At 44.7% G+C, this 18,198-nt stretch overlaps 1 protein-coding gene across 1 annotated transcript in view; it reads right to left on the reverse strand.

The window, feature by feature from the left end:
* The window catches only part of ZC3H3 (zinc finger CCCH-type containing 3), a 1,704,695-nt gene that overhangs the window by 558,119 nt on the left and 1,128,378 nt on the right, over nt 1-18,198 (reverse strand). The window contains exon 9 of the mRNA XM_078686633.1: nt 2,332-2,463. Within this exon, the coding sequence (XP_078542759.1) occupies nt 2,332-2,463 (132 nt within the window). The remainder of the gene's footprint in view (nt 1-2,331; nt 2,464-18,198) is intronic.

The raw sequence follows: 18,198 nt of genomic DNA on the forward strand, positions 1-18,198 counted from the left end.
TAGAAAAAGAATGTTATACATTTTTCAGCAATGCAAGGAAATATGGGAAACATTGGTTATGGATGGAAAGAGTCTTCCGGTTTCCTTTTTGCATTGGTACATACCTGCTACTGTAATCAAATTAAGATGTGACACCAAATATGTTTTACATACCATTTCACAGGAAGCCCCCCCCCATTCTAATGACATTTATTCAGCAGGACGCTATACCTACCCACAGCGCACTCTACATGATTCTCATGCCAGTAGAGCTGTAACCTAGCAGCAGATGTTAGATCAATGTGCCCTATGCCCCGTGATCCCCAAAAACTATTTAGTAGCTGCTTCCACTGTCCATGCAGTTGAGCCATAATCAATGCATAATCCATCAGGCATGAGCCTATATAGCCCTACTTTTCACCAATCTGTGAGCAGTGTACCCATTTGCCCATGGCCACTGGTAACCACCGCGTGAATTTAACTTGGGCTCTTGCAGTTCTGAGCATTGGAATTAAAACCCACTCTGAAAGAGAGCCGGTTTGCACAAATGCAGATTTATAATTTAGCCGGCTGTCCAAAACTAGAAGACAGTCACTGGGTTTAATTTGTTAAATCCTACAGTATTTGCAGCTTTCGGGATACCTGGCCCCTGGAGGATCCAGAGTTTGACAGATATGCAATATTTAGCATTGAAAGAGTGGCCTTCCAATTTGGGTCTCAACTAACAACTGATCAGCTAAATTGGCAAAACGTGAAATTGTAAATTATATTCAGCACGTAAGAATCCCAAATGACAAGCAGATTGTTGATATTTTGTGCATACAGTTTGTAATATTTACCTTCCACCAGGCAATCTGAAAAATTGCTTTGCTGCATCAAAGAACTAGAGAAATGTATTTAGAGTGCATGCAACAAATGTCCTGCATTTCAGAATTTGTCCAAAGTAAAAAATAGTAGATCCAACACTATTATTGTCTGTGGAGACTTTAGCACTGGATCAGATAAGGTGATGGTGGAACTATAGATGTGCAGAACCAACGCGGTGGTGGTCTCCTTTCTGAACTATTGCTCAGAACTAAGATGCTGTCTTTTAATGGACAACTTTTTCTGGTTGTCCAACACAATTCACTTTTAGAACTGGTAGATACAAAAACTTGATTGATTATGAGCGGTTATGTGTGCACTATTTGATTCAATGCCTATCATACTCCCCAGGTTTGACTCATGTTTTGATTGTTACCTTTCCCTATAACTGTAAAGCGCTCTGATATCCTTCGGGATCAAGTTTGCGATATATAAAACTTTATAAATAAATAAAAATAAATGAATACATTCAATGTTTATGGATATGGAGTCCTGGAATGTTGTCGATCTGAGTTTTGCATGGAGAGTCAAGAGCGATCACGATCCTTGAACAGTGACCTGAAAATCCAGTTTGAGCAAGACCTGGAACTATTGTGACCCTTGAGTTTACTAATATCATTGCTGAGCAGGAAAACCTTTCTGTGGTAAGCTGGCCGGCACCCTGCTAGGTTGGCCAATTGCTGATCATTCAAAAAAGGAAAATGATCATATAAAGAACTGCTAAAACGTATGTGTGCACTATTTGCTTCAATGCCTATTATACTCCCCATGTTAGACTCATGTTTTGATTGTTACCGTTCCCTATAACTGTAAAGAGCTCTGATATCCTTCAGGATCAAGTTCACGCTATATAAAACTTTATAAATAAATAAATATTGTATGGGACAATAGAGACAGACGCGATGGGATCGGCCACCGACATCTTACAGCGGCAGGCCCCCCAGGATTTAAACCCAGGCATCCATACCTGGCACCAGGAGTCAAAGACTCAAAAAGAAGTAGAAACAAAAGTCTCAAAAAAGTAGTCAAAAAGTGCCTAGGGTACATGCTCCAACCGGATCTGCGCTTGCGGGCGCGGAAGAAGAAAGAACTGACGTCAGTGCGCATGGGTGGCGCCTAAGTAGTCTCCGTGACGTCATCTCGACACTTACGACGCCAGAGACGGACACGGAGCCGCACAATGCCACCTACCAGGGGTACTGCTAACTAAAAATGTTCCGGATCCAGTCTGACGCCTGGGGATATTCTAAGGTAAGGAATGTATCACTAACGTGTCTCTTTCAGATACCAAATATCATATGATACACCCATTAGGACAGCTCTCTGCTGCACTCGAGCATACACCAAGACACACCTTTGTAACAAAGGAAACCCCACTGTTTGGGATCGCCTGGAGGCCAGAGGCACCTTTTCATCCTCTTTGCAGCAATGCTTTTGATTCGACTTTAGTTCTCCCGAGTAGCGGCACCCGCCCCTCTTCCGGCTTACCTTTTCAGCCATGGGACAGTAGCCTTTCAGGAAATCCGGGCAAACCTCAGCCTTCTTTGACACGTAGACATGGCTGTAGGGGCAGTTGTTATTGTTACAGATGCCTCTCAGGAAGAAAGAGCAAACAGGCATCTGTAAGGAGAGAGGAGGAGAGCATGCATCACCCAGCAGAACGCACATTGAGAATGCCCATTGAATGCACATTGAATGCACATTGAGAGTGCAGGATAGCACACAAAACAGCCCACAAAACACCATATAACATATGCTCTGTTTTTATGACTTCTTGCGATCATCAATGACAAAGTGAGAAACGAAGATCTGAGAAGAACAAAGCAACTTCACCATTTCAAGTTCTAAAAACACAAGCAGCACTCTTAGGTGCTCCTCGCTTCAGCATAAACTCAACATCTAAACCCACCTGACACACAGACGCATTTAGGTTACACCAAATCATCTACTTCTGTACACCAATGCTGTCATTCACCAACCCTCAACCAGCCACTCTAAATCTTTGCCTTCCTTCTTAGGTCTGGCTTGACAGCACAGCTGTCTGCAAGATGCATTGGTAGTAATTCTTTAAAATATACATAGAGTAGGCTTTGGATCCACCCAGAGAAGTATCACACTTTCACTACATGCTGCCCTTCTGCTTCAAGAAAGAGCTTCCACTGGATTACATGAGGGACTATTTCACATCCGAAAAGTACACTTAATATTCATGTTCTTTGTACCATTCAACTCTTTACTGCCCTCTATGCTTTCTATTCAGTAAGCAATCCTTTATTTGCCTCATTTATCCAAAGGAGGCTTTAATGTGCTAGACTGCATTTGTGAATGCCTGTGGTTACATGAGTTGAAATGCTTATGATCCCTGTCAGCACGGTGCGCAATTTGGGGGTTCTGATGGATGACAATCTCCAAATGGAGTCGCAGGCAAATAAGACCCCCAGTGTGTGCTTCTCTTTGATGCGCATGCTGCGTCAGATACTCCCACTACTACCTAAGGACTCGCTTTCCCTTGTAGTGAGAAGCACAGTGATAAGCAGACTGGACTATTGCAACTCCCTGTATCTGGGAGCACCACAGTACATCTTTCAGGGGTTGCAGAGAGTCCTGTCTGCAGCAGCAAAATTGGTGCTAAACAGGCAACTAGATCCTCCACTACGCTGGCTTTGTGAGGGTCCTTCATTGGCTGCCTATTAAGGAAAGGTTCCACTTTAAATCACTCTGCTTGGTGCACAGAGCGGCACATGATCTGGACCCAGTCCCACTGCAGGAAAAATGTACCTGGTACTATCCCAAGAGGCAGCTCTGTTCCTCCAGGGCAAGTCTGCTGGCAATTCCTAGATTCAGGCGCTCTAGGATGGGGGGGGGGGGGGCTTTAGTGTGGCTGCAGCCCATCTTTGGAATGAGTTACCCCAGAGTATCAGACAAATCAACTCCCTAATCGAGTTTAGAAAGAGTCTGAAAACCTGGCTCTTTCCCAAGGATTGATCCCTCTTCTTCCAGTTTCTTTGGCATGTTCACATGCTGGTTACCTTTTCAGTCTGAGAGCCAGGATACCCGTAGGGTGGCAGTCTGCGCTATATAAGAACCTTTTACTTACTTACTTAAAGTCCAACGATTGCCTTTGCCACCCTTAGTTATTTTGGAAATATTTGCTTATGCATGGAGAAATGTCATTCAATTGAACATTTAGTTGGCGTGGTCATGCCTGACCATATTCCTTTATTCATGATCTTTCCTCATCCTTTCTACCCTGTCGGAAGACTCTCTTTATTGTTCAATTAATTATAATTGTTACAATCTGCTGCATTTTCGTATGTGGAGTGAAAGAGAAGAGGAGGATAAAAAAGGAAGAAAGGATACAAAATACAGTTCTAAAATGCATAACCATCATGTGGATTCCACCTAAAATGTCTGGATTTGCTAAGGTTTATAAAATCGTTAAAACAGCGGCCCAGGCTGGGTCGGAAATGCTAGTGCATTGAAATAGCAGCTACGTCTATAGTTCCTTTATAACTTGGACAGGCCCTTTAACGTGGTGGATTAGTGTTCGCTTTAATGGACACCTTTAACTTTTCCATCCTTGGATTAAGAGTGTCAAGGTAAAAAGCCGGCAATTATACATATTAACCTCAGTTCTAGGGATTTGGATGGTCTGACGTGCACGATTGATCTTCTAAACTTGGTTGATTGTATTTCCTTCTTCGCTGTGTAAGCCGTGGAGTCGCTGAGGTTCTGGCTAGATGTCACTAAACAACAAAGGAGTGACTCAACAATAATTAATCAAAGGAGTGAAACTAAAAAATAATAAAGAGGGGAAAAAAGTGAGTGCCAAGTGAAAATATAAAAACATTTTTTTGTTTTTTTGCAAAACCCTCACTCACCCGTCTATTGGGTGACATGCTTCATCATTGGGGTTTTTTCACCGGGCGAGCCGAATGCCTACCCGGTGTGCTACTACACCTGCAACTGCAGTGGAGCTGGTTTGATGATTAAAAACTGTGTGAAAAGTGATAGTGAAAAAAGGTTTGAAATTAAAAGAGTGCGAGCTCCAACCTGAACCAAACTTTAATAGAGGTTAGCGCAGGCACACTATTAAAAATGTATAATGGACAGGCTTGACTATAAATTTGAGTCAAAATGTCCCATTAAGTGCAACAAGTGGTCGACATGTTTCTGCTCATTATGGCCTTTTTGGCCTTGCTTTCATCAGGACCAATCACAAACACTGGGCGGTGTACGCACGCTAAGGCGCACCCTAACCTCAGCGTGATTACAAAACGGTTTCAAACTCACGGTTGTTAATACCGGATCACCCTGGTATGTCCAGGTTTTTTAATCTGTGGAAAGAAAAACAAAGAGACACATACAAGCAGTCATATTTATGAAAATAGTAAGTGCGTTCCTTTGTATACCACGATTACGTTGTAAGACACCCTTGGAATAAGTGCACTACACTGATTACCCTCTTAACTAGCCAAATGAGAATTCATATTATGGATAGTCTTGTGACCAAAAATATTTGGATTTTAATAGTACGGGGCTGTAGGTAATGGTCCACTCTGCCCTTCAAAACAAACCCCATGGGCCCAAGCATGGGCCGAACTGTGGCTTGACAATTAGCAAGACACAACCCAAATTTAATAACTATCACTGCTTTTAACTAAAGATCAAATAGAAATGTGCAATTCAAAACGAAAACGACTTGTCAATGCCAGGTCGTGTATTTAAAAAACAGTTAAAGTAAAAACAACCCGCATTGTGGACCTGAAGGCGCTATGTACATCGAGAAAGAACGTATGAATTTGTAATTACGTGTAGGTTAAGTACGTTTTACTTCATGGGTCGGTGGCAGGGGTCTTCTTCACATCGGAACCAACTGATGGGTAAACATAGAGAGAGGGCATCGTTACAACCCGCTCTGAAATATCGAAAAATCTGTATGGCATGTAAAAGAACTCCACACAGTGTCACCCACCTTCATTCCGATGGCTCCCCGCATTGTGACCTACGTAGTGCACATCCACCGCCCGAATAGTGGTGGACGCGTAACGCCAAACGGGAGATGTAGCGTCGCGCCTGACACGTGATGGTCTAAGCGAATCCCGTTTCACGTGGTACTAGCGTCAGACGTAATGTTTGTTGTTACTGGGTCTTAAAGTGACAGTGTTGTTATTTAGAGCTCAAGGAAACTTTATTGGTAAGGAAAAGCTGAACATTATTCCTTTATGAATTAACTCCTCAGGTTCTACACTCTTACGTGAACAGGGAATATGTGGTCCTAATAAGATGTGTTAGAATCGGACCTCAATATCGTTGGTTTGTTCACATTAATAATCCGAACTGGCAGTCATAGTAGAACCGCATGTTGTCTGGGCTTATCCTTTTTAATGGGTACAATCAGGAGTAATTTGCCGTAAAACAGAGAGAATTATCGGCGCATTACACTACCCCACGGGATGTTGTCATTTAAACCCCGTAGGTGGGTAGACAGACGGTACACCCAACGTTGTTCTTTTTCGAATAGCGATTCCTGTGTTTTTACGCTGGTGTGTACCTGCTCCACTACTGTCCATCTGATGTCCTCTGGGGTGTGATTTTTTTCTATGTAGTGTGCAGTAAGTTTTGTCGTGTTCTTATTACATCTGATATTACTGCGATGCTCGGTGATCCTGAGCTTAATGCGTCTTGTCGTCATTCCGACATAATGTAGTCCACAAGGACAGGTGATTAAGTAGACTACGTTAGTGGAATTACAATTTGTATGTTGTCGTAAGTACCATGTTTTGTCTGGTTCTAAGGCCAAAGTTTTTGATGCAGACGTCAGATGGCAGACACTGCAACCACCACAAGGGTGGTGACCTAGAACTGGTGGGAGCCCCCACGCATTGAGTACTGTGTTTTCAAATTGTCCTGTTGTTGTTGTTGTTCTGGCTAGAAGGCCAGCTAATTGCTGAAGGTGGCTTTAGATGTATTTGTGAGGGCGACCCGGATTGCATCTGTGAATTTCCCTAATCTGGTTGCGATTTGTATGTTTTGATAGAAAAACATAGGTTAGAGACTTCTCTGCAATGTCTAAGACCATGGGTCCAGCAAATGGGGACTACCAGACGATTTTGCTCACTGACCAACTTTGAACAGAAACACAGGAGGTGAAACCAGGATTCGCATTGGTAGCTACAAAGTTGGCAAGTGATTAAGTTGTCCTGCCGGGCCCAAGATGGTATGAAGTCCGCGACTGGTAGTGCAAGAAGCCTCATATACGAAATGTTCTTCTGGGTTTGAACTGTCAAGGTTTGCTCGAAGTAAGGCTGCGGTTTACCCAGGATATAGGAGGCGTCCAGTCTAGAGAAGTTGGTTTGGCGGCGTAGGCTTTCCAGATCTCTTTTGAATGAGATTTTCTTGACCTAAGCGTTCACTGATTTTTTCCAGGCGGTGAGCGGTATATCATAGTTTTGCAGCTTTTGAACTTCTATTTCAAGTAGGTTTAGGGCCTCTGCCAACTGGGCCTGCCATGGGGAGCCAGCCACTTCAAAAATTGTTTTGATTTGGGCTTTCAAAGAAAGTGCTGGGGCACGCAAGGTGCTGATGTAGTATTTAATTATGTCCCCTAAATATGACATCCGGGCAGGGGAGTCCCAGCTCTAAACTGCCTCTGGATCTCCTAGCCTGTCGAGGGAGTGTTAGTACCTTTTTATAGGCTGAAATATGGAAATGCATAAGAAACCTGTTGAATGCGCCGGGGAACGCGAGGTGACCATAGTTGATAGAGAGTACGAGTTTGGGACTCGTAACTTAAAGAATGGATCTGCAGTGGGACTGTGTAGCAGCTGATTTAGGGGCTTTAAGCTTTAATTGATGCTGGCCCCTTTACTTCTTAGATGTTTTAAGTGGCCCATTGGTGTTGCCCCGTTTGATAGCCTGACGCTAAGGTACTTGTAGCTGTTTTTATTTGCTGATCGCCAAGGCGCCATTGGGGAGTTTTATTTCGAGGGTACTTCCCAAAAATAACTATCTTGGTCTTCTCCTGGTTCACTGTAAGGTTATTCTTTTGATTGTAGCAGTGGAATGCGCTAAGAGCTTTCAGTAGGCCAGTACAAGTGTGGTCCATTATTGCGATGTCATCGGCATACTGAAGGATCTGGAGCCGCACTTTCCCCAACTTTGGTGTTAATACGCATGCACCATTCCGGGTTTTGCCCAGGTCTGCTGTGTAAAGATTAAATAATAGAGGGGCAAGGGCACAGCCTTGTTTCACATCCTTGTTGGTTAGAACCTTTTCTGTTGCTGTGGATTGGCTAATCTTTATGCGGACCCAGGTTTCCTGGTGTAGTGCTATTATTGCTTTTAATAGCTGCCAGGGGATTCCCCAGGAGTCCCACAGTTTCCCTCGGTCTACACAGTCGAATGCTGCACTGTAATCCACAAAGCAGCAGAAGAGTGGCAGTTGCGTCAGTTGTGTAGCTTGATGTGCCAGGTAACCCCATGCTAGGATGTTATCCGTGGTGAAACTTTCGGGCCTGAAGCCTGATTGAAAGAGAGGAACAATATTGTTATCATTTACCCAAGATTCTGAATCTTTCAGTATTATCCTTGCATACGCTTTGGCTTCTAGATCCAATAAAGCGATAAGGCGATAGTTACCTGGTTTCGCGTGGTCCCCTTTTTTGTTAACTGGAAAGAGGATAGAGCCTTTTTCAAGACTTTGGGATTAAGGAGGTGCCATAGGCATACTTAAAGAGTGGTGTGAGCCAAAGTGACCAGTATTCTTGTGAGGCTTTGAACACTCACGCTGGAACCCCATTGGGACCTGGGGCTCCGCTTTCCCTCATTTTATTTATTAGATCTGTTACCTTGGCCTCAGTGAAGTTGGGTGTTCTAGTGGCCTGGAGAGTTACTAAAGAAAGTTGATTTAAGTTAGTGTATGGTGTGGTCTGATGGTTAAGGTATATGGTGTGGTTTGATGTTTAAGGTATATCTGTTTTGGGTATTTCACCCATTCGTCGGCTGCCACCCCATTTTCTTTTGACTAACCGGTATTGCTTAGGTGATTAATGTGTTTCCAAAGTTGTATGCGTTCCTTTTCTTAGAGAAGAGTGAAGATTTGCAGCCATTCCGCCTCAATCTTCTTTGTCTTTATCTGTCAGACTTTCTTTCTATGCTCTGCTTGGAGGGCTCTAATTGTGTGAGATTGCTGGTTTTTGATTCTTTTTTTTCCTTGCCGTCTGGGGTTTTGAATGGATTCGTTTGGTAGAGTGTACTTCCCTCGATTGGATCTATGGGTTAGGTGGATGGCCATATGTGACTTGAGTCAGGGTAATTCCTGGTCCCCTGCCAAAAGCTTGTTCTGGATGCGCTAAGAGTGCTTCCCAAAGTACAGGGAGAGGGACTGTTCCTTTTTCAGTTGGGTTTGGCTCATTGGATGTAATCCACTCTGAGTTTTAGGCCGAGCTTTGCAGACCATTTTATTCTGCTCAGTACTTTGTGGTGCTCTTCCCCAGTTGGAGCCCCTATTAATTGCAGTTGTGGGGCAAGGGGGATCTTTGGCTGCTTTGATGGCGTGCACGGAGACCAGGCTGTGGCTTTGGAAGAGAAGCTGCAGGAGGGCGGTCTCAGTAGAGAGCCGGTGTGAGTTTGCTGGTTCCCTAGCTCCCTATTTGTTTAGTAAATAGTCGATTTTTGTTATCATTGTTTTTAGTGCTTGTTTTTTTATGGCTGGTAGGATTAAGATAACAGGTAATTAACAAAAGTCGGATTGAGTTGCCCAAAGATATTACGTTTTATGGCTGTAGTGTAAAGTTCATAGAAGCCTGGCAGAATTAGAGGTTCAGTGGCCCAGGTCTCATGTAGACAAAGAATGTCGTTTTTTTTTAAAGTTCTGTTTATTAATAACAGGGCAGATTAAAAAATAAGTACAAATTGCGAAATTACAGCCACTTGTAAATGGACACACAGTTAGTACAGTAAACATGAAATGCGATGGTACAAGTCTTTTGAAATCCCCATCACCCCCTTCACTTGGAACCTTCATCTGATGCTGTCAGAGGTGGAGTACAAATATAGGCCCTATATTTATTCCATGCTCCCCATATTCTCTCCCGTTTCTTGGGACAGCCCCAGTGTAAATATGTTGCCCTCTCTGCCACCATGGCCCCATCCATGTCTTTGCACCAGTCATGTAGCATTGGTGAGCACCGTGACCCCCACAATCGGCTATATTTCGTTTGGCGAACATCATCCCAAGGGTCGTCCAGTCCTGTAATGTGTGATTAAGGTCAGTGGGCTCCCAAATGTTTAAGAGACATCTTTTGGGCTCTGGCATAGTCGAGACTCCACCTACTTGAGACATTGTTCGTAGTACTGCTGTCCAGTACAGCATTATCAGCGGACATTGCCATATGGTGTGGTAGAACGTGCCTCCTTCCCCACATTCCCTCAGACAGAACCGATTTGAATTTCGTTTTTTGAAGATAATTGAGTTCTGAGTTGGTACTAAGACGTTTTTTGAGGCCGACAACATTCCAGGATATGATTGCTAATTGAGGATTGGGTCTAAAGGATCTGGTCCACGGTCCGCCTTTATGAAATTAATGTTGCCGTCGTGGGAGCAGGCCTTCTGGTCGGGTCCAGATTCACTGTCCAGAGGTATGCGTTGGCTCACTGGGGGAAACTGTCCTTTGATCAAGTATACTGGTTATCCTGAGTGCGTTGTAGGAGTAGGACAATTGCTTTGCTGTCAAATTGTTCCCTGAGTGCCTTTCGGCTGTTCCCATAAGAACCGAGTAGACTGCATTCACTGGCAGAGGTTATTTTAGCACATGAGGATATTTCTCTGGTGCAGGAAGTGTGGTGTCTATGCCCCAATCTGCCATGAAAGATGTCTCTTCCTGGTGTCAGCCCTTTCCAGGTGTTCGACTTCGTCCGCCTGAGCCGCATTCCCCATGGGTGTCACCAGGTAAGCTCAGAAACTTGACCCATGCTAGGTCCTCTGATTGTATTGGGGCCAGTGTGTGGATGTGCTTAAATAGTCGTAGTATGTTGCCCCTTTAAAATGTCATAATGGCCCTCAATACGATATCTGGGGGTTAAAATTACCTCATGAGTAGGTTTGCTGACTTGGAACACCTTGGAAGTGGCTCAGGGTCTAGTCTGAGCAGAACTTAGGTGATTGAGTTCTGGGCTAAGGGTGGGGCTTTGGGATAGAAGGCCTGTTAGTTCACTAGGCGGCTGAAGAGCAGAAGATGATGGACCCTGGATGGTGCATGACCTGCTGGTTGGGCCTTGTTGCCTGGGCAGGGGTGATTGGGTGGAATGCTCAGGCGTTGTGTTAGTTGGTACAGGAGCTGTTTTGATTTCAGTTGCCTGGCCTTTTGGACTTTTCAGTTCCCCCGTTCGGAGTATTGGGTGTGTTAAGATGTACTTCACATATTTTCCATCAGTTGTATTTGGTACTATGAACGTTAATTTGCTTGAGACAGATTTCTTGGCAAAGATTGGGTAGGTTCGTGCTTTATCATCATTAACTTGTGATTTGTGGTTCTGGGTCAATTGTAGAAAAGAGGCACTTTTAAGAGCCTTGGCCTTTTTCTGTTGTTTCTTTGGTTTTTTCTTGGCCCTCCTCAAGAGGGACTCTTCTTGCTTGATCTGATTAAGGGAGTTGACCCTGGTGTCCTCGCTTAGATGTGATGTGCAAGGGCTAGGGCTTTGTCTCGGTGAGCCAGAAGAAGGATTAGTGACCAGGGAGGGAAAATGAGTTCAGGACTTCGTTGTGGCTTGCTGTGTTATTGAGTTATTGAGTTGGGGCTGCCATTAGTCAGTGTGTTAATAGTGCTCCCCATTTGTCCCTTGAGTAAGGCTACCATGTCCATTAATATTTCGAGGAGACTTGCCCATGTATCTACAAATGCAGTGCATGAACAAATGCAGGTCCAGGAATTCTTCACTATCCTGTAATTGTTCTCAATCAGGTCCAGCTTGGTGCTCATGTCCGCTAGGCATTGTGCGATAGTTGTTAAAAGATCAATTTGCTGTTACATTTTGGTTGATTGCCAAAGTAGTGCCCTTGCCGTGGAAGAATGTATTTCACTGATTTAGGTTGGTCATTAAAGGAGTTAATGTTTTCAGAACTTTGTGGACTTTGACTGAACAAGGGAGAAGATCTGTTTTCCCAGACAGTTCTGAATTGCTTTGGGGTAAGCTCATGAGTCCTGTCAATCTAGGTCTCCACGTTTTGTAAAAAAAGAGTGGTGATGGCTACCCCAGCTCTTCATTGCGCTCAGGCACCCTGGTCTTTCCTGAGCCGGAGCATGAGGGTTCAGAGAGAGTGGGCTGGATGGGAGACTGCAGATTGGATTGTTGATGTTGATGTATTTGGGCTATAACCAACTGCTCACAACTTTCTGAGAAGGGGGCATTGCTGTCGACAGATAGGGCCATTATGGGTGTAAGTACATTACCGGGGGGAGGGGGGCTGCTCTGCCTAGGGCAGGATTGAGACCTGCATTTTCCAGTGTGTTTGGAGATCTTGTATTGCAAGTTTTGCAGTTGGGGGAGGTCCCAAGGGGGGGGGGGTTCCTTTGTATTGCAAATCTGGGCACATACTGATGGTTCTGTAGGGACGAGGGGATTCCGCTGAGAGGGTGTTTGGGTAGAAATTGAGTTATAAGGTCTGCTGTGGGGATCCTTTGAGGGGAAATCTAGGTGAGAGCCTGGATTGCATTTTGGGTGATTCTTAAATTTCGAGATGGCGCTGAGATTGGAGGGGTTTCGCCCTCGAGAACAGGTTCGGGACATTGGGGAGGCTTCTTTTTGGCCATCCTTTGATTGGGGAGACTTGAGTAGTTAACAGCTAGAGGAGCCGCTGCAGGTGTTCCCTTCCTCCTTGGGATTACTCTGTACTGGTTCATAGTCCTAAACTCTGTGTTGGCCACCAGGTACCAATGTGTCTGCAAGGTGGTAGGGAGGGCCTTAGTTTAGCAGCTTTAACTCGACAACCATGGGGCTTCTCCTCACTTTTCTGTTGCAAGGGAACCTTAGGACCCTGGGGCCCTACCCCCAGTCTGATTATCTCCAAGATACCTCCGTCAGTCTTATCTTGTCCCCTCTGGGCCACTTAACTTTCTGGATTCATCCTCCGGTCACCGGCTGTCTGGGGGGCTTTTGAGGCCTTGGGGTCCCTCTAGCCCCTACTCGGCAGGCAGCACTTGACACTGACCGGGACTCTCCCAAAGAGGGGGACACCCTCAGGGGGAGCTCTGGTCTTGTTTTAGCTGCTTGATAAGCTTGTAGCAAAGTAAGCTGGCTGCAGGGCAGATGCTGGTAAGCGCCTGGGGAGGGGGACTCCCGGCAGTATGAGGGAGTCATGGGTGGCGACAGCTTTCTGCGGGGCTCCCTTCCTCCAGGGCCAGGTGGCTGCAGCGGACAGTGAGAAGGAAATCGGGGACTGTAGGGAGAATACACTGCACTCCTCCCCTTCAGGTACCTCTGCGCTCCTCGCTGGCACTTCTCGCTGGACACTCCTGCTGTGGGTCGCTTGATTTCTGTAAACTGGTCTTTAAATCTTGTTCTTCTCTTATCACATTTGCTGTGCATTCAAAGACAGAGGTCAAATGTCAAGCTCTGTTCTCCACGGAACTTGGTGTTTATTTTTCTTTACCTGATTTCAAAGTGAGAGGATTTATGTGACAATCATGCTGGCTCCAGGGAAGTGCTTGAGGACGGCTGAACAATGTTCATTTTTCTAGCACACAACACAATTTAAATCTGTGCAAATGAACTGTGCCCATATTTCAGAATTAGAAAACCCCAAATGAAGCACATTTTTTAGTAATTCTACAATGTGGCAGAAACAAATATTTACAAAAGATCAAAACAGATCAATACACTAGATGATGACATTTACACATTGTATAATATTATCAGTAAAGCTGTATGTTTGTGCAAATGTAATGGTGAATTCAATTGATGATGAGTTGTCTGTAATGGAATCTGCAAACTCTAGCTGATTTGGGCACACCCCACAGTCTGATTATTAATGATTTCTCCTCTGATTGTGGCCTTGAAAGCCTCCAAAGTAATTGAGGAAGTCCAAAAAGTCCCCTTTGGTCTCAAAGTATGTATCAACTGGACCCATTATATGTGCTCTACATTTCTCATAATTCAAACATCATGTGCTCATACGCCACTTGGCCCTAGCCAGTCTTGGACCCAACCAGATCCTAAGTTCTACTAGAAAGTGTTCCGAAAGCCCACTCGCCAGTATTCGAGCATCATATCTCCAATTTTGGCATTACAATATAGTCAAGTCAGGAGAATGATTTTTGAGCCCCTGAGTAGTTAGTGAAACATCAATCTTGTGGGTGCAATGGTTATAAAACATCTTTCACTCTGAAGGGGTCTAGGAATCTGTTGAGTATGGAAGGGCCCTGCTAGGAAATCCCAGCTTCACCCACCTGTCTCACCTTCCACCAGTCTCAGAATTCAAGTGTTCCCTCAAAAATCCAGGGTACAGGGGGAAGTTGCACCAAGAGCCAGCTAACAGGTTCTATAAAAGCTGCTATGGCTGGCATTGTTGGAAATGTGGCCCTTTCTGCAGGGGCACCCCAGGTTGATTTTCTTTTTTGGGGCCTTTTTTCTGAACCTTTTTTTCTGGCTATAAAACTGAGCACTTTACCTTGGCTAACCAGAGGTAAAGTGCTTGTGCTCCTCCTTTCAACATGATTCAATTGGTATGCACCTGATTAGCATATTTAACTTACCTATTAGTCCTTAGTATATAGAACCAAGGGGTACCCAGGGCCTGTAGGTTAACTGTCACAAGTAAACTGCAACATTCATTGTCTCGTCCACTACTGTGGCAATGCAAATATGATTGCAGGCAAGCCACCAGTAGCCTGGCAGTGCTGATTTTAACTATAAATATGAAACGTCAAAATAAGTGCTTTTGACAGGCCGAAACCTTCCTTTCAAATATGTATGATTCACCCCTAAGTAGGCCTTGTTTCATAAAGGCAGGTTGAATAGTTATTAAAAGTAGGAAATGTAAAGGTTTAGAGTTAAACATGTCCTACAGTGACTAGCCTCTCAAAGCTATTTTCACTGCAGCAGGGGGAGCTGTTACATAGGAAAGCAATGGAATGCAATAATAAATACAAATAAATGGCATCCGGGGAATGGGACTGACTAGAAAAATGATTAAATACCTATTTTTAAATCTAATTCAATGGTGAAGTCGTTTTTTTCTAGATATAACGAAAATGTAACTTTTAGAAAGTGACTTTACTGTGCCTCATGGTCATACTGAGACAGAAAATAGTCCTGGGCACCAAAATGAAAGTGGTCCCCATTGGTTAATTGGAAATCCCAAAATGTGGCCCATGTTTGCAAAATGGGGGCAGTTTTGAACTTGTAAAGACATGCTGTATAAGTGTTCTGCAAGGTATGGAATACTACACTGATTTGAGCTTACTGCAAGAAAGGTTTGTTTTAATAGCAGGGAAATCAACAGTAAAATTGGGTCAGCAGACCATAAACAGGCTCATAAACAGTCAGAAACCTGGCTCACGCACTCATCTGTCAAACCAGCCCTTCAGGCACTGCCTGATCACTCTATCTTCTAATTTGTCTCTTCCTGAAGTACCTTGAATCTAAACCTGCATTAAACTCTCCAACTTCTGTCAAGCAGCATAGGCATGAAAGAGTTGTGAACTTGCTCCCAGGAGCTAACAATAAGTTGACTGAATGGATGGAGATGACCAAACTCAACGTGACAGAAGTCCTACTTGAATGGCACATCCTGATTGACAGGTCTGCTGGGGCTGTCACCGGACACTTGGGGAGCTCTTCAAAGAGGCCCCCCTCCCTAATAGGCAAATGTTAGCTGACAATTTAGCAAAGTCCTTTTTTCCCAGCCATCTTAACAATGCCCAGAGTGGGTGGGGTTAACTCTGGGAACTTTCCCCCCTTTGGATACGGCATACATGTGGCACCTCCAGGCACCCACTTCATAAAACTCCTGCACCTGTGGAAAATCAGAAGCGGACTGAACCTGCTGTCTGAGACCTGAGAAGAGCCTAGAAGACTGCCTGTTCTCCCTCTTGTACCCAGGACAAAGAAGTGATCCAAGGGTCATAAGGCTACCCTCCAGTTCAAGCTACAGGGATACAATAAGCTACAGGAGACCTTTTCCTGCAATTGCCCAGTTGACCAGTGGCAACTGTACCTGGACTGTACTCTCCTGTGGGCCTATGCCTGCCACTCTGTGAGTCTATAAGTGCCTCCCCCAAGGTCCTGGGGTCTTTAGAAGTGTACTCCTGTGGTGATTTCGGCCATACAAGGACTAAACTCAGTAGGTAAAATATTTGACGAGGTTGAATCTGGTTAGTGTATCCGACCTGCGCTCCATTGTGATCAGTGTCAAATTGCTCCTAATTCTTATCCTACTGAGACCATTGATGGTCGTTGGCAATTTGCGCTTCTTGGCGCTATTTCTACTTAAAACTTTCAAAATGTATATCTGTGGTTCTTCTTATTGGATTTTGTCATTTTTGTGTAATTTTATTTATTAAATTATACTCTATTTTTCTAATTTGATTTGGGATTTTTATTGCTTTGCATTTCGACTTTATTACTCTTTTAGGGCCAGATGTAGGTAAATCTGATTTACCGACTCTAGAATACCGAATTTTACCGATTCGGTATTCTAGATTCGGTAAATCAGATGTAGGTAAAAATTCGGTAATTTTTACCGAATCTGTATGATTCGGTAATTACCGAATTGGTATTTACCGATTCGGTAATTGACATTGATTCCTATGGGCCTACAGGCCCATAGGAATCAATGTCAATTACCGAATCGGAAAATACAGATTCGGTAAAATTACCGAATTGTCAAGGGGGACAGGGTGTCACTTTGACACCCTGTTGCACCACTGATTTTAGCTTGTATACAGCAATTCGTTATTTACCATGAAATAGTATTTCATGGTAAATAACGAATTCTTAAGGGCCTGTGGCACTGTTTTCAGTGCCACCTACATCTAGATTTACAGATTCGGTAAAATTACCGATTCGGTATTTTACAGAATCGGTAAATTTACCGAATGGGTAAATTTACAGATTCTGTAAACTTGAAGGCCCCTACATCTCCATTTGCAAATACCGGTGGGTAACGGCCGAAATCGCCCATTACCGACCGGTATTTGCCGACCTACATCTGGCCCTTAGTACTGTATAAATACTTTACATATTGCTGCTAAGCTAAGTTAAGCCCATCTGCTCTGTGCCATAGCTATCAGGGTGCTGAGCTCAGTGTTATTTAGTGGCTTTAGTGGGTCACCCTCACAATGATTGTGGTTATTACCTGAAGTGGGCACCTACCCCAATCAACTAATAACAGTTTCTTAAAGGGCATATATACACAAATCAGGGACAGTGACTTCCCATGTACTAAGCCAGTAATATCCACAAAAGTCCCAAGATTGTCTTATTCTTCAGTGTGCTCTACTGACCTTCCAGCCCACAGAGCAACCAAACAAATGGGTGTAGCACGAGCCGTCGTATAATGATCCCAGTTGAATACACGGAGCCCCTTCAGCAGCAAGCCAAGAGGAACCAGACAGGGAAGAGAGTTTACAGTTGCAAGTTGGAGGCAGGTATAAGACTAATACCACCACTAATGATGAGCCAGGGAAGCCTCTGCTAATGAAGAGCCTCAACTTCCCGGGGTCTCTAGAGCATTCCCCCACCATGGCAGCAGGAGCGTGCCTGGTTCTGTCTCCTCTCCCTCCGTCTGAGTCAACCAGTTGCTCGTGCCCTCCCCTGCACCATGGTCTCTGTTGGGCTTTCCACCCAGTTACACTCTCTGTATCTGCGAGGGCAGGTGGGCAGGTCTAAGGGCTGAATGAGTTGAGGCCCAGAAATCTGCACCTTCCTATCAGCCCACCACACAGCTCGCATATGTGTCAGGGCCAACCTCATGCCTGCCAGGCCTCAATATAAGGAAGAGCAATCAAGAAAGGGGATGGAGCACTTCAATGCTCTTATGGGTCCCCCTACTATAGTGAAGAGTGTCATCATCTCTTCCTGCTCCTGTTCCTACCCCCCACATACAAGTCCAGGCACTTTCGAGGTGGCCCCCGGCCTCTCCTTCGGGGGGGCCGCAAACAGCCATGAGTTGCTGGGCATTATCTACAGTCCAGTGGTAGGCCCTGAAGGCACAGCGATCAGGATCTAAAAGAGGGGAGGAAAGGGCCACATCCACCACTGGAGACGGCGCACCCTCAGCAGGCCAAGAAGCCCCCACAATCACTCATCGAGGTCTCCAGAGCATCAGCCCCGCTCTCCTGCGGCTCCTTATCC

This window comes from Lissotriton helveticus, chromosome 4_1 (assembly GCF_964261635.1).
Source record: "Lissotriton helveticus chromosome 4_1, aLisHel1.1, whole genome shotgun sequence".
NCBI lineage: Eukaryota > Metazoa > Chordata > Amphibia > Caudata > Salamandridae > Lissotriton > Lissotriton helveticus.